Source organism: Octopus bimaculoides, chromosome 4, assembly GCF_046866305.1.
Source record: "Octopus bimaculoides isolate indiv1 chromosome 4, ASM4686630v1, whole genome shotgun sequence".
Lineage (NCBI taxonomy): Eukaryota > Metazoa > Mollusca > Cephalopoda > Octopoda > Octopodidae > Octopus > Octopus bimaculoides.
The window spans coordinates 90998045-91024673 of NC_142931.1; the positions used below are offsets into that span (position 1 = coordinate 90998045).

At 33.1% G+C, this 26629-nt stretch overlaps 1 protein-coding gene across 2 annotated transcripts in view; it reads right to left on the minus strand.

Moving 5' to 3' along the window:
- Window positions 1–23977: 23977 nt before the first annotated feature.
- Window positions 23978–26629, minus strand: part of LOC106878532 (arg8-vasotocin receptor) — a 183750-nt gene continuing 181098 nt past the window's right edge. For both annotated transcript variants that reach the window (XM_014927769.3, XM_014927766.3), the window contains one exon: window positions 23978–24795. In XM_014927769.3, coding sequence (XP_014783255.1) covers window positions 24097–24795 — 699 coding nt within the window. In that variant the 3' untranslated portion in view covers window positions 23978–24096. The remainder of the gene's footprint in view (window positions 24796–26629) is intronic.

Below are 26629 nucleotides of genomic sequence, written 5' to 3' on the forward strand. Positions count from 1 at the left end.
GCTGTATTAAACTGACAAAAGGTACGCATCTTACCGTTGCCAGTACTTATACACCAACACTGTCCCATTCTGATGAAACTGTAGGACAGTTATATGATGATCTAAGCACAATTATTGAGGAAAGTACCAATTTCTGACAAGCTGGTCATATTTGGAGATTTCATTGCAAGAGTTAGAAAAGACTATGTGTCATGGCCTGTTTTAGGTAGACATGGGAGTGGAAAATGTAACAAAAAGGAAGTAGCTCCTTTGATGTTTTGTACTGAGAATAATCTGGTTATCACCAACAATCTGTCTAAGAAGAAAAATAAATATAAAACCACTTGGATGCACCCAATATCTAACCACTGGCAACTTATAGATTATATTCTGATGAGAAAACGTGATATGAAAGAAGTTTCTAGCGTTCGGGCCATGAGAGGGGCAGAGAGCTGGACTGACCATCATCTACTGCATGGAAACATAGATATTTCGATAATACCTAAAAATCGACAGTCTGGTCCTAAGGTACCCAAAAAATTAAATGTTGCAAACTTTAAATTATCAAGCAACTTGCAAAGATTCCACGATGCTATAGAAGGTATCAATCTTGGTCCAAACAATCTACGGGAAGATTTCAAAACAATAGTATTTCAAGTTTGTCAGAGGTTCGTCAGAGGTTCTCAGATAGATCAGCAGAAATTCATCAACTACTTTTAGAAAAACTAAACTTAGGCAATACACTTCTTTCTCAGTCCTTGAACCCTAGCTCAAACGAAGCTTACACAAAGCTGAGAAGGTAAGTGCATACTGCTCTAAGGAAACTTAAACATGAATTGTGAAATGATAGAGCAAAATGGGGCACAAGAAGCAGCTGATAGAAATGATGCCAAGGGTTTGTACTCTTATGTGAAGGAGGTATATGGCCCAAAATCTTCAATAGCTCCTGTGAGAATAGCAAATGGACGTTTGCTTCTGACACCACTTCTATTCATAAGCACTGGGTAGAACATTTTTCTGCTCTTTTGAATAGAGCATAATCCGCTGACATGAGCACGATAGAAAAAATCAAACACCTTCGAGTTATAGAAGAGATAGCATTTGAGTTATTCTAACAGCCAGCCCTATCGAGTCATAAGGTCTGCAGCATAATAGCAATCTTTTTTATACATGGCACAACCTGGCTACTTAAATTTTATATACATGGCAATTGACCTGGTGACTTAAATTTTAGAGTTATCCCCAGCATCATACAAACCACACCCAATAGATCTAGGGTAGCCAGCACAGATGTCACATCAATACTTTTTCTAGTTAATAGAGGATTATTACAACACAGTAACAGAACCAAAATTCCCTTCTTGAGGAGACCTTGTTGCGTGAAGTCAAGCCTTGTGCACAGAAATCTCGGAAATGCGCCTGAAACTCGACAACGCAGACGCAGAAATACTCATACTAAAGTATGTTAAATTGTGAAGCGACAGGGTTACGGCCAGATTTTCAGAAACGCATTACTTCCGTTAAGCGAAGGATTCATGTACACACACACACACACACACACACACACACATATATATATATATATATATATATATATATATATATATATAATATACATACATGCGGTGCATAATAACAACAGAGACAAATGAATAGACACGATAAAATATGTTAGTTTTACGCTGAATGGCAAGGAGAAACGTTTGACGTTCCGGATTTATTTGTATTTCATTCTCTCCATTTACTCTCTCTCCCTTTTTCACTTTTCCGCGTAACATAAAGCCAAACATTTCTTTCTCTCATTCAGTGTTAGACTAATAAAGTGTTGCTGGCAGTTTGAATTGGCATTTATAAACTTATAGCAATAACAGAACAAACTATGAAACCACAATATTAAGAGACCATTGCACCAAAATTAAGAGCGACAAGCATGGATAATTTCGCTTGTAATGGATGTCATCTAGGGAGATTGTTTGTGTGAGCGATATGAAAACAACTGGCATAGCATAAACAGTTATGCATTTTTCCTTCCATAGATATGTTTACCTGAACTTGTTGTAGGATAAAAATCTGGATTAGAAGAAATTAATGGCAAACAAAATTTGTTCTCAGGTCAGCTTTTATGTTGTTCTACATGTACCAACAACAGACGAATGCTTGTTACCTTTCATGGTATTTTCCCATAATGTCAAAATACATTTTTGATGCACCCAGTAGGTAGTCAATAGTTACCTTTTTTTTTTACTCTCTTAGAAAGGGGATTTCTCAAAAGGTTACATGCAGTCGTTGTTTATAGGTTTCCGACATATCAACTATAGGTTCACCTATTTGTGATAACAGAACTGTGAAGCGATATTTGGACGCATGGCTATTAAAAGTTTGCATCTTTACTGCCTGAATGGCTCACTTCATACTCCCTTCATCATTAATTGTAAATTTTGCTATGCATGAATATCTGCCTGTCTGTGTGTGTGTGTGTAATACACACACACAAACACACACACACACACAGACACACACACACACACACACACACATATATATATATATATATATACATATATATATATATATATATATATATATCAATATAGGGCAGGGAATTGTAGTTAGAATTAGTAGTTTTGAACTGCTATTTCTAAATTTTCAGTATATCGGTGAAGCAACTCCTGCTGATCCCTATATGTTTATAATTATATATATATATATATATATATATATATATATATATATATATATATATATATATATATATATATATATATATATATATAGTGAAAGTATATAGCTTAGCGGTTACGGTATTCGGCTCACGATCGTAAGGTCGTGAGTTCAATTCCAGACGACGCGTTGTGTCCTTGAGCAAGACACTTAATTTCACGTCGTTCCAGTTCACTCAGCTGGCTAAAATGAGTAGTACCTGTATTTCAAAAGGACAAACTTGTCACACACTGTGTCAAGCTGAATCGCCCTGAGAACTACGTTCATAATACACGTGTCTGTGGAGTGCTCAGCCACATGCACGTTAATTTCACGAGCAGGCTGTTCCGTTGATCGGATCAACTGGAACCCTCGAATATATATATATATATATATATATATATATATATATATATATATATATATATATATATAGTGAAAGTATATAGCTTAGCGGTTACGGTATATCGTTATTTCTTTATGTGGTCCATCTTGAAGGCTTGACTATGCTGGGGTATTGGCCTACTCACTCGCACACACACATATACATATAAATGTGTATTTATATATGCATGTATAACTTATGTATATTTATATGCATAAATATTATAAATATACATATAAGGCGGCGAGCTGGCAGAAACCTTAAGGATGATGAACGAAACACCCATGTTTCCAGAGGTGAATTATTCAAATCCCAAAGAATTCCTCTCAACACATTGCAATGATGCTCTCCCACTACTTCTGCTCATGATCAGAGATGCACATATCATCAGCCACCAAGGGACATGCTCAACTGGTTAATGTCAAACAACTGACAAGCAAATCTGTGATATTGAGCAGATATTTACGGTATCCCATCTTTATACCAAGACAAAATAATCTACATTATAACACTTCCAATCAGTTAAGATCAGAAGCCACGAGAGCCACTGCTTGGTATTGCATCGGGGCTATTATTGTTATTATAATTATTATTATTATTATTATTATTATTATTATTATTATTATTATTATTATTATTATTATTATTATTATTATTATTATTATTATTATTATTCCACATTTAATAGCTTCAGGCAAATTTTTACTATGTCACCTGCTACACCACCGTGTTGCTGAAGTGTGTGCATTACTCTGTGTTCTCGTATTTTGTTTGTTGTTGGAGGAGTACAAACACTTCTCGGTATTGTACTGCATCAGTTTTTTTTTTTTTTGCTTTTGCTATGGGGTTTGGTTGAAGGCCTTTGTTGTATGAGTGCTTGTATTGTGTTGTGCGTTTAATGCGAGTTGTGTTCTCTTGTTGGCAAGCCGACTTTAAGAGTTCATGTTGTGGGTCTATTTTTATTTTAAGGCATATTTATTGTACGGAGTGTACCTTATGTTTGTCGACTGTTTTATTTGGGTTGTGTTATTAAATTGATAGCGTCTTGTGTAGGATGTCAGCTGTTCCTAATAGATATATCTTTTGGATAGTACGAGGTGTTGAGAGTCCAGGTATAGCATCTACATTTTGATTCATACGTTTTGTTTATGTCATACACAATGCTCCACTTATTTCTGCTGTTGTTTTCACCTTCATGCTCCACATTTCGAATACTTCAAATTTTTTGAGGCAATATTTTGGTCAGAGGACACTGCAACGCCTATCATTATGGATGGTATTGCTTTCTTTCTTTGATTATTGTGTCTGGGCTTTTAATCTTTTGTCATTTTGAACTGGCATATTTTAAATGATTGTGGCCTGGTTGATGTCATTTACCTTATTTGGCATATGCTTATAACATTTCGTGTTAGTCTTTATGTTATAGTGTCGGCATATTATTCAGTGGACATAACTGCTTACTCGATCATGTCTATATATATTTAGTTTTGGCAAGGACTGGGCAGCAAGGGATAATGTGGTCAACTGTTTCATTGTGCCGGTTGCACATTTTGGTATTAGGGTCTGTTTTCATTATTTTGATTTCATAGTTGTTTGTGGTCAGGAATTGGTCTTGTGTCTTGCACAGCGAAAACCAGCTCTTCCGTTTCTGTTTTTAGTCCAGAGCTTTTCAACGATTGTTGGCTTTTACCTAGGCTTACTTCTTCTCTGTTAAGCCTAGCAAGGTATTGACTATGGAGTGCTTTTTCCTCTGCATTTCTTCTTTAGTATGTTTTGTAGTTCTGTTTTCATGTTTTTTGTTTCTTTGACAATTTCTGAAAAATAGTGTTTCAGTGTAGTTTGTTTCTATTTTGTATTTTGTCGCTTCCTTGCGTATAGAGAAAGCGTTTTCTTTTTCGTGTTGCTTTATTACATGTAGTAGTCGTCAACTTTTTGTTAAATATTTTTCTAGTCCAACTCTTGTTATTTATAGTAGTTCTCTGACTGTGTCAGACCGCGACCTCCTTCTGAACGGGGTAGATGTATTCTGTCTGTATCTGCTTTGGTCTGGTGATTTGGTTATGCTGTTAATGGCTTCCTAGTTTCCCTACCAAAATTTCTCAATTCACTGATCTTCCTGTTTAAGCTGTAAAATATGACTAGCGTATTTAACCCTGTTATCTTATTTTTTGCATTGAGTTCAATGTTTAATATTAGTCTAACTCTGCAAGATAAAAATGCAAGATGTCAAACTTTTAGAAAAATGTGATATCTCCAGTATCGAAAGCATACTGTTGTGAATTCAGTGCAGATAAGCATAGCATGTTCGAATGGAAGCTGACTGCAATCCGAAAATTCTTTTTTATGGTCAACAAGTAGAGGGATTCCGCAGTAAAGGAATACCCATGTTTAGGTATAAGAGTAAATTGAAACAATCACTAAAATCCTCTCAGCGTGATTTGATATCATGGGAAAGTTATTCCCTAGATCGATCAGAATGGCGTAAATTGTGTCACGATGCATCTAAACAATTTGAGTTGAAGAAATAGGACGATAAGAGAATTATATCCTGCAATCAACAGATACATTTGTCCAATTCCAGACAAAATCAGAATCATTATTATCCCCTTTGTGATACCATAGCAAAATCCATACGTAAACTCAAATTACATTCACTCATCCGTCGCAAATAGATGCAATTTCTTTTATGTTTAATCATTTTTATTTAATACTTTCCTTCAAACACTCATACATCAAAATCGACGGGAAAGACCATCATTATTATGAAGGCGATGAGGTGCATGAGTCGTTAGCCTACTTGACGAAATACATGGCAGAATTTCGTTCGTAATTTACTTTCTGAGTTCAAATTCCACCTTTCGGGTTCTATTCAAAACAGGTGCCAATTGCGCACTAGGGTCGATGTAATAATCACAGACCTTCTTCTAAAGGTAGAATGAATTATTATTATTAGTAGTAGTAGTAGTAGCAGCAGCAGCAGCAGTATTATTATTATTATTATTATTATTATTATTATTTATGGTTTTCTTTCATTATAGCCTCTTTTCAGCTACCTTAGTACCAGGCATCCTCGGAGGCCAAGAGTAGCAAGGGCAATTTTGTTTTGCTGCGCATGCTGAAATTATTACCACATTTATTCCATTTTAGATGGAGAGTGCTTTCCGTAGTACATGGGCTGTACCCATCAAGGTTATCTTTTGTTGTTCACGGAGACTGGAGTTATCAGGGAGTTGCTTAATATACTTCTCGGCTCACTTCTTTATCATTCCCAACGCACCAATTACTACTGGTATTATCGTAGTACTAAGCTTCCACATTTTTGTGATTTCAATTGCAGATCTTTATAGTAAGAAAGTTCTTCGTATTACTTTCTTGAGACATTTTGATCTTGTGAGACAGACATATCTTTTGACAAACAAGTTCCTTTTTTATACTCCTTGATTACAATGTCTGGTCAATTGGAGTCGAGTCAAATTTTCTATCTGTTTGTATTGAGAAGTTCTAAAGGATGGTGATGTCCACGTCATTTACTACATCCTCTGGATGGTGCCTGTACCACTTATAAAGGGATTTAATTTTATAGTACTTACAAGCATTCCAGAGGATGTACTGCTCTAGTCTGTCATGTCTTATGGGGCACTTCTTTCCAGCGTGGAGTGGGCAGCCAGAAACAACATGATCAATTGTCTCTGTGAATTTTCCGCAAATTCTGTACGAGGGGTCAGATCCATCTTTAAGGACTTTTGCGTGGTAGTTTCTGGTAGGTAAACTCTGATCTTTCGCTGCAATAACAAAACCTTCTGTTTCCCCTTTCAGACCTGTCCCTTGTAGCCATTGGTGTGTTAGATTTTAATCAGTATCTGGCAAGGACAGGCGGTTAGGGTATTTTCCATGCAGGAGTTTGCCTTTCCAGTTGTCTTCGATATTATTCATGCAAGCCTTCTTTGATTTTTGTTAGATGCTTTTTGCATCAATGATAGGTTTGTCACTATTTGGATCTCTTTGGTCTTTCTGATTGTTTATTTCTAAATCAGAAAAAAAACAATGGTAGGTCTCTCAATATTTGGGTGTCTTTGGTCATCCTTATTGTTAACTTGTAGGTCAAGACACTTTTTAAATTTCTGGTTAAGCTTCATGACTGAAGCTTGTTTGGAATCTTCATGCTTCAGTGCAGTTCGTAAGAGCACATCACTTGTATTAAGGTAGGTTTCAAGGTCTATTATTGCTGATTTGAAGGATTGTTTGAGCTGTATCAAGCCTTTTCCACCTATTTTTCGTGTGAGATAAATCCTGTGTACATCTGATCTTGGATGGTACATTCGGTACCTTGTAAAGATCTTACGGATCTTTCCATCCATATTCTGCATGTCAGTGAGACTCCACTTAATGATACCGAAGCTACATGTAGTTACTAGTATGGTCAAAGAATTGATCACATTAATTCTGTTAGGAGCATTTAATTCTGAGTTTAGGACCATTCTTACCCTTCGGTAGCATTCCTTGCGGATTTTCTCTTTCATTTTAGAGTGCTGGATACCATCACCTTCGCTGGTTCACAGATATTTGTACACTTCGGATTATTCTAGGTTTCGAATAGCTGTGGTAGTACCAAGTTCTATGTTTCCTGCCTTTATGAACTTCCCTGCCTTTAAAGTAGCCTTTGCACATTTATCAAGTCCGAATTCCATACCTATATCAGAGCTGAATTCTTTGACAATATTCAAGAGCTATTCTAATTCTTTGTTGTTTTTGGCAAACAGTTTTAGGTCATCCATATAGAGTAGATGATTAATTTTCTGGTTAAAGATCTTATACCCTCTCTTAGCGTTATTCAGTTGCGTGGATAAATGGAACAGAGCGAGGCAGAATAGTAATGGTGATAATGAGTCACCTTGAAAGATACCGCAGGCGATATTGATGTCTGGTGAGGTGATATATCCTTGTGTATGGTTTAAAATGAGGGTGGTTCTCCACAAATTCATGATTACATTTAAAAAGTTCATAATTGTTGGAGCTATCTTGTAAATTTCCAGGGCCTTGATGATCCATGCACGGGGGACACTGTCAAAAGCCTTCTTGTAATCTATCCAAATGGTGCTAAGGTTTCTGCGTTTGGATCTGCAATTTTCAATTACCAATTTTATCAATCAGTAATTGGTACTTACATCCGTATGAACTCCTTTTACATCACTTTTGTTCCACTGGGAATAACTTCCTATTGTTCAAGAACTCATAAGGTTTATTCGCTATTATATATGCTAATAGCTTATATATGGTGGTGAGGCATGTTATGGGTTGGTATTTTGGGAGTTAGTAGTTTCTTCTGTTTTTGGTAAGAGATATGTAATCCCTTCTGTAAGCCACTTTGGGGATTTTACAGGCTTGGTCATGACTTCATGACTTCATTGAGTGCTACGGCTAAGTTGTGGTGAGTGCTCATTAAAGAGTTTAACCAAAAAATTGGAATTTTATCCATACCTGTGGATTTCCATTTCTTCGACATCTCGAGCGCCGCTTTCACTTCTTCAGTTATTATATCCTGCCATTCTTGATATTTGAGGTGGGCATTAGCCTCTTCTATGTCCCTAACCCAAAATGCATTCTGATTAAACTCCTTTGGATTACTCCAAATGTTTTTTTCTAAAAATCTTCAGTTTGCTGTTGGAGAGGAGGTGTTTTTTACAATAATGGTATTTTTCTCCAATTCCCTATAGAGTTTTTTTGTGTTCTCTTTTAATAGTATGTTTTGTCTATGGAGTGCTGAGCGTTTTTTGTATTTTGCCAGTCGTTTGGTTTTTAATTATAGTTTTTGTTTAAGGATTTCAATCTGTGTATCCTTTGTTTTCTTGTAAAGGTCATGTTTAGCAATTATTCTTATTATTTTGTAGAGTTTATTAGTTTTCCCTTTGTTTGCTTCAAGTAGAAAAGATATATCTGCTCTTAGTTGGATTATTCGTCAGTTTATTTTTGCCATCCATGCAGGCTGTTTGTGTACATTGCGCTTTTTTTGTCTATCTCTAATTTCAATACCGCATTTCTGAGTTACAACATAAGCAGCTAAGTAAATGAGTTGAATAATCACTTCGAGGGCATTTTCTCTACTACTACTACTACTACTACTACTACTACTACTACTACTACTACAATTATTGTTATCATCATCATCATCATCAACATCATCATCATCGTTGTTGTTGTTGTTGTTGTTATTATTATTATTATTATTATTATTATTATTATTATTATTATTATTATTATTATTATTATTATTATTATTATTCACTGCGGGTGAGATATACTTTGTTTAGAATTTGCTCCAGAAGAAAAGACTCGCACGTGGATAGTTTCCTAAAGTTTTCTGTTTACCATTGAAGAGGTTGACAAAAGAGAAAATTAAGGTTCGTGTTCTGTTTCTGGAAAAGTGTATTTTCCTTTCACGTACACAACATTGAAAACAGCCATGAATTTTTCACGCTAGGCCCACAGAAAAGTGACGATTCACAAAATAATATATTTCACTTAGAGAAGCAAACAAAAGTCAGAATTATTCTTAACTATACCGAGTAGAAATTTTGTCATCAATGATATGCATGCACGTACAGCTTCGGATGTTATTATGAATATCGAAAGCCAGTTCTTCACAAATGTTCTTTCAAACAAAAAGCACCCCATGTGTTGCAATTTGCGGAAAGAGTAAATGTTTAGCAGCATTTTGTCTATCGGATTGGAACCAGTCTTTCACAATCATTCCCAGTGATTCGTGAGAGGGGAAAAGTAATGTTCTTATGCTTTTAACAAGGACATAGCAAGCTTCCTGTGTTATCGAAGCAAAGCAGATATTTCATGTGAAATAGCCTTCATTAGATATGAAGTCATTTGGCAATATTTATCTAATTTTTAAAACAGAGAAGCAAGAAAAAGCACAAGCTCACACAGAACAGTATGCGATTCACCTGATCATAAACTGGTTCCGCAGTGTTTGAGAAGCAGAACCTGCCTTTTCCCGACTAGCACGATAGTACTCACAGTCTACTGGAATCTGAATGCATCTTTCTCGACATGTAAATCCCACAGCAACCGGATTAATGAATTAGTTAGAGTGCGGCTTACAAAGCCTATTGTAGTAATGGGTGAACGTTTTGAAAAGAGTGATTAGTACAGAAGCAATAGTTTTTAATATAGAAATAGTGATAGAGATAAATAGATTCGAAACGGAACTAATTAGTGGTGATTAAGAAAGGTATTGCAACCGAGATGCTAGCAGAGAGAATAGCCCTTGACCATTTTTTCAATATGAAACAGGAAAGCTATAGTATTAGAAGTACAACACGTAACTATGAAAGGAATGCCGTTCGATAAATTCAGGTAGCATCAGTATGGCGTAGCAACAAAGCTACAATTCGGTGCTGGGTCAAGCGCGTTTTTCGATTCCAGTTAGAAATTGTGCAGCTTCCAGCGGTACTTTGTTCAACTGGGTCCAGATGTAGACCAGATTCTGCAGTCAACTTTAATACCTACACCTTCATAGAAAAACAAACTCATCTGTAAGATCTGTCTTTTCTTTTCTATGCGATACACATTTTTGTATTACGGAAATTAGTTTATAGTGATTCTCTTTTTTTTCACAAACCTCCAAAGAATTTCTAATTTATTGAAACAGTAGCTAATTACTGGAGTAGCAGTCTGTGTTCATACTATTTATTGTTAATTTTATTCATTAATATCTGATATACCTACAGTATTACTTTTTTTTCATTTTTCTTTCACTTGCATTCACTACTTTGCTTATCACTTAGTATCTATATATAATCTTCGCTGGCAAGACATCTAGAGCTTTGACTATCAATATGTTACGTGTTTTTGTTAAATTATCTTTTGTCAATTATACTTTGTAAATTCGTCTTATCTCCAAAGTCACATGTTAGTACTGGCATATTTGCAATCTTCTCGTCTTTATTACAGAGTCATTAGTTGTTTAATTTCCTCATAAAATCCCATAAATCGTTTCCCTTTATTTGACTATATTTATCTCACATTTAAGGAAAACTTGCAGAAAAAATTGTGTACCAACAATGGCTACCTAAAAGCTGAAAGGACGATATTCCCTATCAAATTCCACAAGATCGAGTGAAATTCACATTTCTCGAACATTTATTTCTCAATCTACCATCAACTTCGGCGACCTCTGTACTATGTCTGTGACGAGAAATATCACTCACAACTACATTAACTGAAATATTAGAAGTACAAGATTTGAAGTGCCGTATAAGTAATCTATCATGGGAGCATAGTAAATTGTTATTACTCACAGTTAATATTCTCTTTCCTACTGCCCTCTATGTGTTAGAATAGTTTATCCTTCCTAACTTTTTGAGGGGCTGGGAAAGAATATAGAAATTATTAGTTATTGCAAAGTATTAGGTGAAAAATTCGAATCCACCGGAAAATGATTTGTTTCACTCTTGGTCTCTTTTAAACTTCAATGTTCTCTTTTTTCTTGGAGTGGGTGGGTTTTATCATCTGTAGACACAAGTTTCGATGGAAATACATTTCTCGCTTTAAAATCTTCTGTAACTCTTGCCAATCCCGCTTTCTATTCAATCATGAATTCGTATCCTAATGATATATGTTTATTTAATATAAACCATGAATTAAATTAACTGGAACATTTCGCTTGACAACGGCATTGCTGTTCTTCCTGACTTGATAATTATCAAAATACATTCCGTTGTATATTTGTAGAAGTTTCTTAACTAATATGTAAATATTTTTCTGATGATTAAGTTACATTTTCTGTAATCACATTAATATAAAAACATGAATATAAAATTCAATTTGTGCTTGTTTTTTCTTAAATTACTACAATCAATTATACAAGTACTGATATAAAATATTAAATATCAACTAATATGGACGTTTCTACTTTAATTTATTATAGAACGCAGAAAATATCCACGAAAATTCTCTTGAGGTCTATGTCTTTCCAGTATTTTTCAACATTTGCTAACCGTTGACGAATAATTACGAAGTTGATGCTTCAATGAGAGAAGTGTCAACTGCACAGAAAATTTACAATATAACATGAATAGAAGATATGATTACCCTGGAAATAATTATCTTTGTCATCTTTTATCTTTTATTTTTACTTGTATCAGACTGCGGCCATGTTGGGGCAACGCCTTAAAGACTCTACAATCGAATGAAATTACCCCTGTAATTTTTATGCCGGGTATGCCGAAAAGCTAAGTTTTGTGGAATTAAGCACACCAACATCGGTTGGCAAGCGGTGGAAGATGAAAGACAAACACAGACACAAAGAAACACATGCATATGTGCGTGCGTGTGTGCGTGTGTATGTGTGTGTGTGTGTATGTGTGTGTGTGGTGTGTTTGAGTTCATTATACAGTGTTTTGTTCTGATTCTTAAATGTGTAGTGTTTTGTTTATAATAAGAATTAGAATTAAATCTTTTACTGATATTGATGATAGCTGCATATTGTTGAAGCTGGCATGTCTTCATTGTCTAAATTTTATAAGTAACATAGGGGTGGACTAATGTGTTCTGAGGTTATGTTACTAATCAGAACAAAGAAAGGTTTGCTGAATTCGTAGTTGAATTATTTCTCCGATATTTCAGGTTGTATATAATAAAGTAAAGAAAGACATTGGGTGCTTAATATTTGTGTAATTTGAGATTTGGGATGCGTTTTTGTTGCAGTTAAGATTAATTTGAATATTAAGTTAGCATTTCCTGTTTTTCATTTTGTTATATTTTTCCATTTGAATATGTTCTGGAGAAGTCGTTTTTATGTGTATAGGATTTAGAGTAGCAGTTTCCTACCTTTAGACGTTATTAATGTCTTTTCTGCACAATGCCGTTAGTATGTGAATTATTTTCAGTTTTGATGTTAATCGTTAGATTATCGAGCTGCTTCTTTTTCAATAACCACATTTCAACATTCACTCACCTATCCATCCCTGACCATTCCATTATTTCTAGTACAACATCTACAGAACTACTTAACCTATTATCCAATGTGTCTTATTTTTAAGATAGTGGGGTATGGTTATTCTCCAACAACACAAGTGTAGCCCTACACCCTCTTCCCGTCATACTATCAGAGACTAGAGAGAGCATCAAACGACTCAACAGAGTCCAGGCACTGGTGAGGACAACATCTTTGCTAACATTCTTCAGGACGGTGAAGAGCTGATCATGACGGTGCTCACCAAGCTGTTCAACAGATGCTTCGATGAAGGCAAAGTCCCAAACAATTGAAAGAACGCAAAAGTGGTCTTTCTTTACAAGAAATGTGACAAAACGGACATAAGGAACTGCCGTCCAGTCAGTCACATGCCCATTAGCTACAAGGTGTTCGCTCATATTATGCTTAAAAGAATAATCAGCAACTTGGATCTCTATTGACTAAAAGAACAAGATTGTTTTAGGACAGGATTCTCTATTATTCATCACATTCAGGTTGTCAGTCAACTGCAAAAGAAGGCGAATGGATACAACATCCTGCTCCGCTTTGCTTTTGCTGACTATGAGAAAGCTTTCGACTTCATAGAATTCACACCGCTCCTTACAGCACTGAAGCACTGGACCCCACCTACATTGCAATACTGAAAGATCTTTACAGCAGTGCAACATCGACCCTCAGGCTACAACAAGACAGTGATAAGATGAAGCTGGAGATAGGAGCTTCTGTATAGTTTTCATTCTTCACAATGTATGCGAAAATATAATGCGCATGTGTTTTAGATATTCCCTCTTTAGAAAATTTCTCAGTATTCGTTAATTTCCTTTCATTCCTGTTATATGGATTCAAGAATCCCACACGAAGTTTACAAGATAGGATGAACAATAATTCTATAATTAATGAGTCTTTAGGTATTCAGACAAAACCGACAATAATTACAGAAAATATAATTAATTTAACAAATATCTCAATTGAATAATGAATTAATTTTAGAATACTATATATATATTCTTTTTGTATTCAATACAAGACTAACTCCTACGGAATTACCAACATTTCCTAAGAAGGCTTGTTTCTTCTATCATTTTCAATTTCAACTTGTTTTCTTTGACGTTAGGTATGTTAATTTATTTAGACCTAGAATATTTACATTTCTGTCTGTACTTCTCAAATATATATATGGTAGCCTTCTACCTTGTTTCACTTGTAAGATATATTTAGTTCGTCAGAGGTAATTTGTTTGATACTGGAGTATAAATGTTGTTGATTTTTATGTACAGATAACTATTTAAACTGAGTTCGAACATGAAGAATATCAAAAGTCTAAGTTAGCAATCATACAGAGCTATATACATATATATGTGCGTGTGCGTGTGTGTGTGTGTTTGTGTGTATGTGTTTGTGTGTATGTGTTTGTGTGTGCATAGATATCTATACATATATACACATATATATGAATATATATATATATATATATATATATATATATATATATATAAATATATATATATATATATCCCTCTCTCCCTCTCTCTCGTGCTCTCCCTGTACATAGATATATATAGAGACACACACACACACACACGCACAGACAAACAGTTAGATAGATAGATAGATAGATAGATAGATAGATAGATAGATAGATAGATAGATAGATAGATAGATAGATAGATAGATAGATGAATGAATAGATACAAACACGGTTATGTATTTTTCACTTTAATGAAATCTATAAGATTCAATAAAAAATAAATTAAATGTCTGAATTCAGTTAATTCGAGATTTATAAAATTTGATTGGACATTACGTGCGGTATTACCAATCTTGGAACAGATAATGAGTGAATGATAGTAGAAACACATTTTTCCCATCACAGCCGGTCATGAATTTCCAAAATTCTTAGCATGTCTATAACATACAATTTAATTAACAATAAAAACATATATTATGCACATCTGTATGTATAAAACTTCTCAAAAACCTTATTCCAATGATATATATAATTTGCTTTAAATGAATATAATTTGCTCTAAATTTATATCTTAAACACCTAAATTTTTATATGTTCAAATGTAAGACAAACAAATAAGGCGGTTAATTGGCAAACATATCAGACTTCGAGATGTCAGCTACAACAGTTTTTACAGACATTTTGGTTTTTAAATAGTCATTATTAACAGGAAACTTTAATACTAGAACATAAAAAATAAGCTATTGTTACTTCGTGTCTTTTTACGAGGGTAGACTGAAAACTTCATAGGCTCACTATCAAAAAAGTGACGCTAGCGCTATATAATCTTTTCGTGCATTAATTTCAACTGTATTTATTAATAACTGTATTATTTCATTGCAGGTAAACTGACATCTGACTGTTCAAAGAAGATCTCAAATGTAACTAATAGCGACTTTTCTCGAAAATCGACAAAATTTGATATCATCGGGTTATCAAGCAAAAGGGTTTAACACCCAAGAACATGGTTGACTTATCAAGGAATGATGCTCCATCTTTACCAACAGTACAAACGTGGGCACCTGAATTTAGGAGGGGAACAGAGAGTCTTGAAGACGATCCAACGTCTGGACGTCCTACAACTACCACCAATGAGGAAAACATTGATGATATTCACCACATGATGATGGAAAACAGATGATTGATTATAAATCAAATAACCCATGAGAGAATTGAGAATATTCTGCACAGTGAACTTTGACTAAGGTTTCTACTTCGTAAATGACACGTCTTCTGACACAAAAGTGCCCCAGATTAATCGCACCACGGGAAAATCTGGCATTATTTGTGGCAGATCCAGCTGGTTTCCTTGATCATTTCCTAAACCAAAACGACTTCATCTCTTTGAGCCAGAGACAAAGACACATTCTATGCATTGGAAACACCCTTCCTCATCTGAACTAAAGAAAGCCAAGGTCGTTTCATCTGCAGGGAAGCTGATGGTCTCAGATTTTTGAAATGCAAAAGCATTGTGTTTATTAACTATTTTCAAAATTGCCACACAATCAATGGAAAGTAAAGTACCAACTTGTTGAGGCAGTTATAAAAGATTTTGAAGACCAAATGTCCAAGAAAGTGAATAATGTTCTAGCACATAAGTCCTTGGTTTCAATGGTTGTTGTGCATTACTATAGATTTGAACTGGTTGATCACCCTCTCCATTCTCCTGATTTGGTCCCATTAGACAATCGACTGTTCTCCAAGTGATGATGACGTCATATCTTTGCTAAAGAATATTTTGAGCAACAGGATGAAAATTTCTTCATAAATGTGATCCAAGCTTTGCAACACTGATGGAAGAAGTGTGTGGATCGCAACGGGGTACTATGCTGAAAAATAGACCTCATTTGGTTACATTCCATGAGAGTATTTTGTTCAGCCGATGAACTTTTCAGTCGACCCTCGTAAAGAACAGTTGAATAAATAGAATAAAATGTCTTCAACAGAAATACAAATAACACCTCGGGTTCGACTCACCAGAGACTTCCACTAACTCTATGCCGTTCAACATGTACATAAATACAATCGTTATAGTATGCTTATCATTTATTGAAGATATTAGTCGTCTCTTCCATTGCTAAGCTTACGAAAAACATAAACGTTGTAAATTTTTCCTTTCCAGATATTGTCTGTATAATTTAGGATAATATATGCATCTTGTAAAAAAGAGATATTGAATCATTTAATGTAGATACAGCCTCAAAGTTTTAGGGCCTCAGCATATGACTGGTTGTTTATGAAAATTGATGTCAAAACAAAGGGGACTAACTAAATATAGCAGCGGCGCTCTACGTTTCTACTAATACTAACAATATAAAATAATGTATAAAAATTGAAAATAATACATGAATAATATGTGAGGATTACTAAAACAAGAAAACAAGACTAAAATATTTCAAGCAAATACTCAAAACAGTTTATTACCAAATTAAATAGTTACTTACAGTAATTTAGTATATATTGTATATATGAGAAAATTAACAGGTTTGATGAATGTTGAGTGATATAATAAATTCAGTAGTGTGTTGGTTACATACAATATACACCATAACAATATATGTATTGTATGATTATGTTATTATTGAACAAAAAGCCAAAAAGTTAAAGGGACACATAAATGTAATACATACAGACGGTTGATGATCAGAAAAAAAATGAAAATAATATAAGGATTTCGCAAATAGGAAGAAAGTGATTTTAAAAAAGAACACGAATCCGGTATGGTAATTTGGGACACAATATATCACCTGTTGCGTGATATGAACGCCTGCTCATTAAACTCAAAACATTATATTTAAGGAGGCAAAACATCCCTCTCTTGAATTCGGTTTGCCAAGGCCTCTGCAGCATTTACTACTGATAACAATGAGAGTTTGTCACTATATTGCTTTTTACCGTATATATTAATGGATTGTCTAAAATGAAATACATTCAGCGGGGAAATCATTTAATGAAACCATATCATACGTCGTTCATTTCAGAAATGCTGCAAATAATAACCTTTATACAAACCTCAAATTCATATGGAAAATGAGACAAAATGATAATAATTACTTCCTCGTGGAAATGAATCCAATGTTACGGACTCGATTTTATAATTAACTGTATTCAACTGGAATCCAAATCCGGTCTGGTGTCATCATATTTCTGATACTTGTGCTCTCAGACACTCACCAGCAATTATGCGTAATATATGAGCTATCAATTATATTATAATTCAGAAAACAACAGCGATTTATAATATTTAAAAAAAAACAATTTTGAACAATAAAGCCAATAATTTGAACAAATCTATTACGATATAAATTTGATTCCAGCATCCCACGACATGCACAGTAAAGCGTTTATGCACACGATATATACATTTCAATCTTATAATGATGTGTTTTATTCCAATTCAGGCACACGAATCTACGAAGCTATTTCATCAGCAGTTGTATTTTTCTGTTAAATATTGACTTTAAAATATTATTTTCGCTGTGTTTTATTATGTCATTATTGTCACTAAAATGTTAAAAAATGCAAGTCGTTCTTAACTAGTCATCTTCTAGGTCTGATTTCGTCCATTTAGAAATATGCAAATTGCTTGATGGACTACACTTCAAGTATTTCAATAAATTACACGTTCTTTTCTTATTCAGGTCAGTTTTTTGGTGATGACATTTTGTAGCAAATTTCAGATAATAGTATTATGTAACAAATTTTTGTGACGAAATTACGTAACTAATTTAGAAAACATTAAGTATTGCTATAGAAAGAAGAGTTGGCATTTTGCTTACTTACATTTCCCCGATTTTGAAAAAGGACGCAAATGCAGTGTCTTTATTTTCCTATCCATCTCAACCTATACCGATTGCCTAACTTATCAAGAATGTCTATATTGATCAGAAGACATATTATAAAGCATAAATTTAATAAAAGTTATTCCATTTTTTTTTAACTATAAAGCACAGTAAAACACTCTTCTATCCGTTTTTCCCAATGTTCATTGATGGCGGTTAAATTGGTCTCAGATTTAATAAGTCATGGATATTATTAGTGAGCCCTGCGTGAAAATTCGCATGCGAAATTATCTTATGTTACAAATGTTTTAAACAATATTTTGCCGATGAAGACCGCTATTTATTTCCTTTTTAATATTTTAAATTTTGAACGAGAAGTATTGTCTAAATTTTCATTAGGAAAATTACAATTATCAAAAAAATTTATCATTTATTTACACAATACTTGATACTTAATGATAATCACATTATGATAATAAAATTTATAGTTATAAGTGCGACAGTACCTGGACAGGATTCACACTCAATGTTTAGATATCCATATTCTCTAACATCTTATAATTTCATGAACAACATTATTTAACTTCAGACATTTACTCAAAAAGGCGTAACAATTACCACATAGATATAAATCATCCAAATTTAAATACCAATTATCTGATGGAAATCCTGCCGATACTATATTTTTTACTTGAAGCCACTTGTTTTATTGTTAAATATAATTCAAACGTAAATAAAAAATGTAATCATAATACTCACACAAATAGATACATACATATATGTGTGTATATATATATATATATATATATATATATATATATATATATATATATATATATATATATATATATAAAGTATATATATATATGTATGTATATACACATGTATGTATGTGTGTGTGTGTGTGTGTGTGTGTGTGTGTGTGTGTGTGTGTGTGTGTGTGTGTGTGAACCTGTATGTATGTTTGTGTTTATATCTATGTATGTGTTTGCATGTATAAAATACCGACAAAGAATGCAGGCATTGTTTTGTATCATTAATATACAAAAAAATCTTAAGATGCACCGATGTTGTATCATTAATATACAAAAAATCTTAAGATGCACCGATGTTGAAGAGTTTTCTAAAAGATGAGTACAGAAGCTTTTTTCCGTGTTTGCACTGTTAAGTGGACTCTAAACTAGAAGTCAATCTAGTAGTAATGTTATCAAGAGAAATTTTACTGCAAAAATACTGCTAATGGATCATTCCAGTTTTGAAGTTGACTACAATAACAATCTGGAAAGTTAGTAGAAAAAATTTTAGCAAGGAATCACAAACCTCGGCTGAAATATAAAGATCTTGTACTTGGCATGATGAACAAAACACCCTTGGATCTCCTGATTGTCATCTTGCATAAAATTATCGTGATATGAGAATGCATTCTGATTGATGACAGTTCATATATGACAGTAGATAAGCTCTTTCTATTATAGGAATTATATTCCCTTGATATTACTGGAAAATCATTAAAATCACTAAGTGTCATTTCAGGTTGAAATGAAGTGAGGTAGATGTTTGCAATGCCAAACATTTGATTAGACACTGGTGTTTGAAGAAGTTGAATATAATATATTTTGCTAATGTTCATGTAAAAAAGTTGTGTGGTGAGAAAAGTTCTTTTTGCATATATGTGTGTGTGTGTGCGTGTGTGTGTGTGTGTGTGTGTGTGTGTGTGCGCGCGCGTATGTGTGTGTGTGTGTGTGTATGTATATACAAACATATATAATCACATAAGTATATATATATATATATATATATATATATATATATATATATATATATATATATATATACACGTATTGGGAGCTTCAGCTTCTTTTCTTGTTACATTCAACTTTCAGTTTCCGTTTTCCAGTGACTCAGAGTAAAGATGAATTATCTCACAGGGTTTGCATAAATTCTGCTACGTTCATTAAGTACATTTATCTCCAGTTCGTATTTCCTAGCGCATACGTTTAAGTGTCTATGTGTGTGACAGTATGTGCGCTTCCACATGTGTATGTGTATGCGTGCGTGAGTGTGATTTTGAAATAAATATATCTTTTTTTGATTGGTTCTTTATTGGTACATTAACAAAATTTTACGTTTAATGTTTCAATTTTATACTTTCAAGTTCATGTAATTTAATTTTAAATACATTGAGAATAAATACAATCGTTTAAAAACATTTTCATTATGTGATTATTTAACCTAGACTATTTAATGAATCGATAAAATGAACAGATTTCCGCTCAAATATACTTACAATATCAAAACAGATTTCCAGTTCTGTCTTGAAATAAGTGAACAAGATTACGTTCAGCTTGTGTATCTCCATTCTTTACGTCTGTATTCGATTTCAGATTACTCTCTAGTGCTTTAATATCTGATTTAAGACAATGCACTAACAACTGTGTAAGTTTATTATTAAGCACAGAAATCAATATTTGAATGTGAATATATATATACATATATACATATATAAAAAGATGCATATATTTGTATGTGTGGGTGGGTACATGCGTACATCCATATATATGTACACCTGTTTTTGTATAATATATACATGCATACATATATATATATATATATATATATATATATATATATATATATATATATATATATATAGATAGATAGATAGATAGATAGATACATATAAATATATACATATACATATATATATGTATATATATATATATATATATATATATATATATATATATATATATATATATATATATATATATATATATATATATATATATATATATATATATACATACACACACACGCACACACAAGGTGCGCAGGGTATTTGAGAACATGATACTTTTGAGTTATTACTGTCTTTAACTTAACTTTATGTAATTCATGTTTCAGAAAATAATGGCATATACTCAGCTTTCTCAAGAGATGAAGCGGCACGCTGTAACTGAGGTCTTAAAGACTGAGCACAGAGATTTAGAAATAGCTCAGTTTTTTTAAAGTTGCCAAATCTTTCGTCTACAAAGTCCGTAAGGAGCTAGAAGCCTCAGATGAAAAGGTATCACCAGTATCGAAATGCAAAAAGAATTCCCAGTGCTCGGATACTCTCAGAGCACCCAATTGTATTCGACAAGTTCATCAAATCATCCTATGAGGTCAATTGTAAAAGAACTCCACGTGTCAGAAAGGACAATCAAAAATGTTGTCCACGAAGGTATCTTACGTGATAAGAGAGGTCAATTCATGTTAGAAAAGAAAACAAAGGAAAATTGTTTGATGAGATCTAAAAGGCTATGAAACAAAGTTATAAACAAGCAGAAGAACATGACATGATTTGGTTTTTCTCAGATGAGAAAATCTTTGACCAGGACTGGAAGATTAATAGAGGAAAGATAAATGGCTATGTTCAGACCCTTCTGAAGTTCCAACAGTCATGCACGCAAAAGTTCCTGCAGCTGTCATGGCTTTTGAAGTTGTTAGTAATGAAGGACATGTGACGCTTCCTCAGTTTTTCCACAAAACCCTAGAGTTACCTCTGCTGGTTACAATGAGATCCTGGAAACAGTTGTCAAACCTTAGATATATAAAGTACGCATTTGAAAGTTGTACGTTTTCTCTGCATGACTCTATGCCATCACATAAGACTCAAGCGAACGAAGAATAGATGACTGACAATTTTCATGATCACATCATCACTAACATTTGGCCTCCAGACTCACTAGATCTCAGTCCATTGGACTACTATGAGAGAAAGTCAATTAACCTCTCCATAACACCCTGGAGAGTTTGAAAGCCGTCATAGTGAAAGTAATGCCCGATATGAACCTGGACTATATAATTGGGCCACGCACACGATACAGATCTCGCTTAAAAACCGTTATTGGCTCTGAAGGTGGTTACAATAAATGAGATTATAAAGAAGATAATCTAGTTTATATGTACACATTTTTCATTAATAAAGTTGTTCTTTTTTATTATATGTATGTTTTCTAAACAAATAAAAACAAATTTGTCCTCAAACACACACACACTCAAACACACACACACACACACACACACACACACACACACACACACATATATATATATATATATATATATATATATATATATATATATATATATATGTATGTGTATATATATACAAAATTAGGGAATTAAGTAGAATAAAATCCAGGCTATCTATGTTTCATAGCTACCAGAACTTCGGCAGTAGTAATTATCTAAACGAGGGTAAACCGCTAGCTACTCGTCGGGCTACGAGTAGCTAGCAGATTACTCCTCGTTTGGATAATTACTACTTCTAAGGATCTGCTAGCTAACAAACATAAGTACCTTTGATTTTATTAACTCCATACCCTAATTTTGGACTTTTACTCGCATACACACCAACCCCTACTGCTAACCATAAGCTATAAAACAATCTTTTTTCAGCTGATCGAACTTCGATACGAGAAAGTTTATAACGTTCTACGTCAATAAACCACTGTTGTTCTTGAAAGTTGCTTTATACTTTCTACGGGCTGGAAGCTTACTATATTCCTACACCTTGATCCTTGAATCTTATCTTTATATATCATATGTATGTATATATATATATATATATATATATATATATATATATATATATATATATATATATATATATACAGAGGGAGAGCGAGAGAGAGAAAGAGAGAGAGAGAGAGTCACTGCTACGAAGATATATTAACCTCTTAAAGGGTTCTAAAGGGATGATTTCATCGAAGTTACACCGTTTTAATACTTTATATTTCTGAAAAATATCTCTTCAATATATATATATATATATATATATATATATATATATATATATATATATTATAAATATCGAATATTACAAAATAAGAAACTGGAGAGTTTAAATGGATATAAAATAAATTTATTAACATGTTGTTAATTAAGCTTACAATTGTTTCCATTTACACTCAATACAAATTACAAACATATAGAATAAAATAAGTTCGTATTTTGATGATTTCGAGTAAAATATCATCAGGGCCAATGGACATTAAGGAAATTACATGCTGATCAATTTAGATTCTCCAACAGACTGTTGGAGAACCTCAATTGAAACATCATGTATCAGGACATACCATAAGTTCGGAAACAATTGTAAGCTTAATTAACAATATGTTAATAAATTAATTTATATCCATTTAAACTCTCCATTTGCTTGCTTTATAATATATATACGTATATATATATATATATATATATATATATATATATATATATATATATATATATATATATATATATATATATATATATATATATATATATATATATATATATATATATATATATATATATATTCAGACACATCAAATGTATTTGAACATGTAAGTTTTATCTGTAAATGAGTGAAATGTGCATGGACATGTAAATCTCTCTTTCTCTCTCTCTATACATATATATATATATACATGCACATATATATATATATATATATATATATATATATATATATATATATATATATATATATATATATATATATATATATATACATATATATATACATATATATATATATATATATATATATATATATATATATATATGTGTGTGTGTGTGTGTGTGTGTGTGTGCATACATATATACACACTCACACACCCAGACACACACGCAAGCACACATAATACACATACACGCACTTATATCATATATTAAATATACTGGAATTCGTAACTAGTTTAATATAAGACAGCTACTATTATATTATTGTCTAATTTTCCAAAGTTGTCATCTCTACTGTGATAGTGGGACACGCCCTTGTGTAGTGTTCTTTGTAACAATCTGACTTCTCAATACGGCTTGAACTTATGAAGTGAGATCTAGTAGAATCTGGATTTGTATATGTAACTCTTCTCCATTTTGGACAATTAAGTGTTTTATAATTAATACTAAATATGAGGAATATATAAGGGTTAGCCGCCGAATTAATCGGGGCAATACCACCTAAAATGGAATATAAAGTGGGAGATATAATTTCATGGTTTCCATAAGACATTATCATCTCAGCTGTAAAATAGGGTAGCCAACAAATAATATACATAGACACAATAACAAGTGTCATTTTCAAAGTCTTGATTTTTGCTTTCGGAAGAGAGCTTGACTTAGTGCTTTGTAGATGTACTTTTCCAGGTTTTCCGTTTGTAGTATTGTTACAAGATTGATTCTCTGTTGCCTTTTGAGCTATTTTGAGAAATATTCTTGCGTAGAACACGATTAAGAATATCAAAGGTATAAAGAAGACCATAAATGCTACATAAGTGAGAAATATTTGACGGTGTAATTTTGGTTTGTCTCGAAAGATATTCTCACAACGATGTTGTCCATTTCGTTCGACGTGTACAAATACAAATAACATTGGTAGGGATGCAAGTGCTGCAACAATCCAGCCCACTCCAGCCATTTTCCAGATCTTCAAAATAATAAAAAGAAACATTATTTTAAGGAACAATTTTACAATATCAAATTCAAAATCAAACGTTTGAACATAAATTTATTCAATAGTTGATAATCATTTCCTTGTAAATTTTGACAATATTTGAATTTTCTTCTTTTAATTTTGGGTTCAAATGCCACCATATGTTACTTTGCTTTTCATTTCTTTGTTGATGGTTTATTTTAAAATATAATAGTTCAATCAGTTCAGTTATCTTTAATGAACCAACTTGATCACTCAATCTGCTAAAATAGCAGCCATATGCCAGAAATCACATCCTACAGTCTTGAAAAGGAAAGGCAATTTGCGTAATGTAGTTCTAGATATGTTATGCATGAGAAAAAGACATTGTTATAACTCGAACGCCTTTAAATACAGGTTTGCTTCTTCATGGCTAATGTAAGTCTAAAATAACGACTTTACCTAATAATAGAAATGTTTGTTTGATTTTTGTCTGTTTTACAAGGGCAATATAAGTTTTATTAGAAAAATGCTTAATTTTACTTCTTGGTTGTGTCATCGTTAAATACTCTTCTGTAAGACGCTAATAGCAAAACTAAAATTCTGGTTTAGGACAACAAAAACAAAAATCCTGAAAATATATCCATTCGGCCACATTGGTTTTGCTAGATCCAGTAATATACGAGTAGTTTCATAAAATATACTTAGCAAGAATGCTAAACTGATTCTGAACAAATGTGAGATGATGAATGTTAACATTTAAGCATCAAATAGCTACTGTTGCTTTGGCTAGAGGTATTTTCTGTAGATTATACAAATACAACATGAAAAATGAATATTTTCTGAGTGAAATATCTTCATACATCCATACTAAATCGGAAAGATAACATTGTCTTTCCCTAGTATATTAGACAATACTATCTAATTGTGGTATTGTTGTACTGTTGATATCGGTCAGATAGTGTAAACTACAGTTTGGAGACCGTATAACATTAACATCATTTACCGTTCCAAAGTATAGTAATTTATCATCAAACCACCCTCGAAACAGAGAAAACTCAGTGTCAAATTATTCTTCTATCCTAACAGATGTAAACTTCATCTAAAATAACATGAAGCCTCTGTTACATCTACATTAACCTAATGCCTCCGTTAAATATGACACAAACAACATAATTGCAAAAAGAAAACTATGTTATGACAAGGCGTGAAAAGTTGCAGAGGAAATCGTGGAAATATGCTACTGTTCAATGCGGAATATCTTCATCCAGTAAGAAGCGAAAATGATATATTTCATTTTAAGTGCTGTCGCTCTTGTAATGCCATCAATCGAAATATTTGTTCGAAACTGTTCTAAAGGGATCATCGACAAACGGGAAACTCTGAGTACTAAATAGTTTTAGCACTACCAGAATTGTTTAGGCTACTATTTATTCTGTTTCTAAAATTAAACGCACATACACACATATATATATATATACACACAGATAGAGACTTACGCACATATATACATACGTACATATATGTGTGTGATTTGGTGTGGTGTGGTGTGGTATGTGTGTGTGTGTATGTAAAAACATTCTTTGAATATTTACCGTGCGACTCTTAAACTATCTCTTTGCTTTCCTTGCTTGCCTCCGTTGTACGTCTCTCTCTCTCTCTCTCTCTCTCTCTCTCTCTCTCTCTCTCTCTCTCTCTCTCTCTCTCTCTTTAGTCCTTCTGCTCTCTACAACTCTTCCTCTCTTCTATCATGTTACCGGTATCCAGCCAAGGCGTTGTCGTTCTTTTTCGGCCTACGTCTGACCAGACTGATTACGTTGTCTGGGCTACTGCTCTGTCCCTTATGACT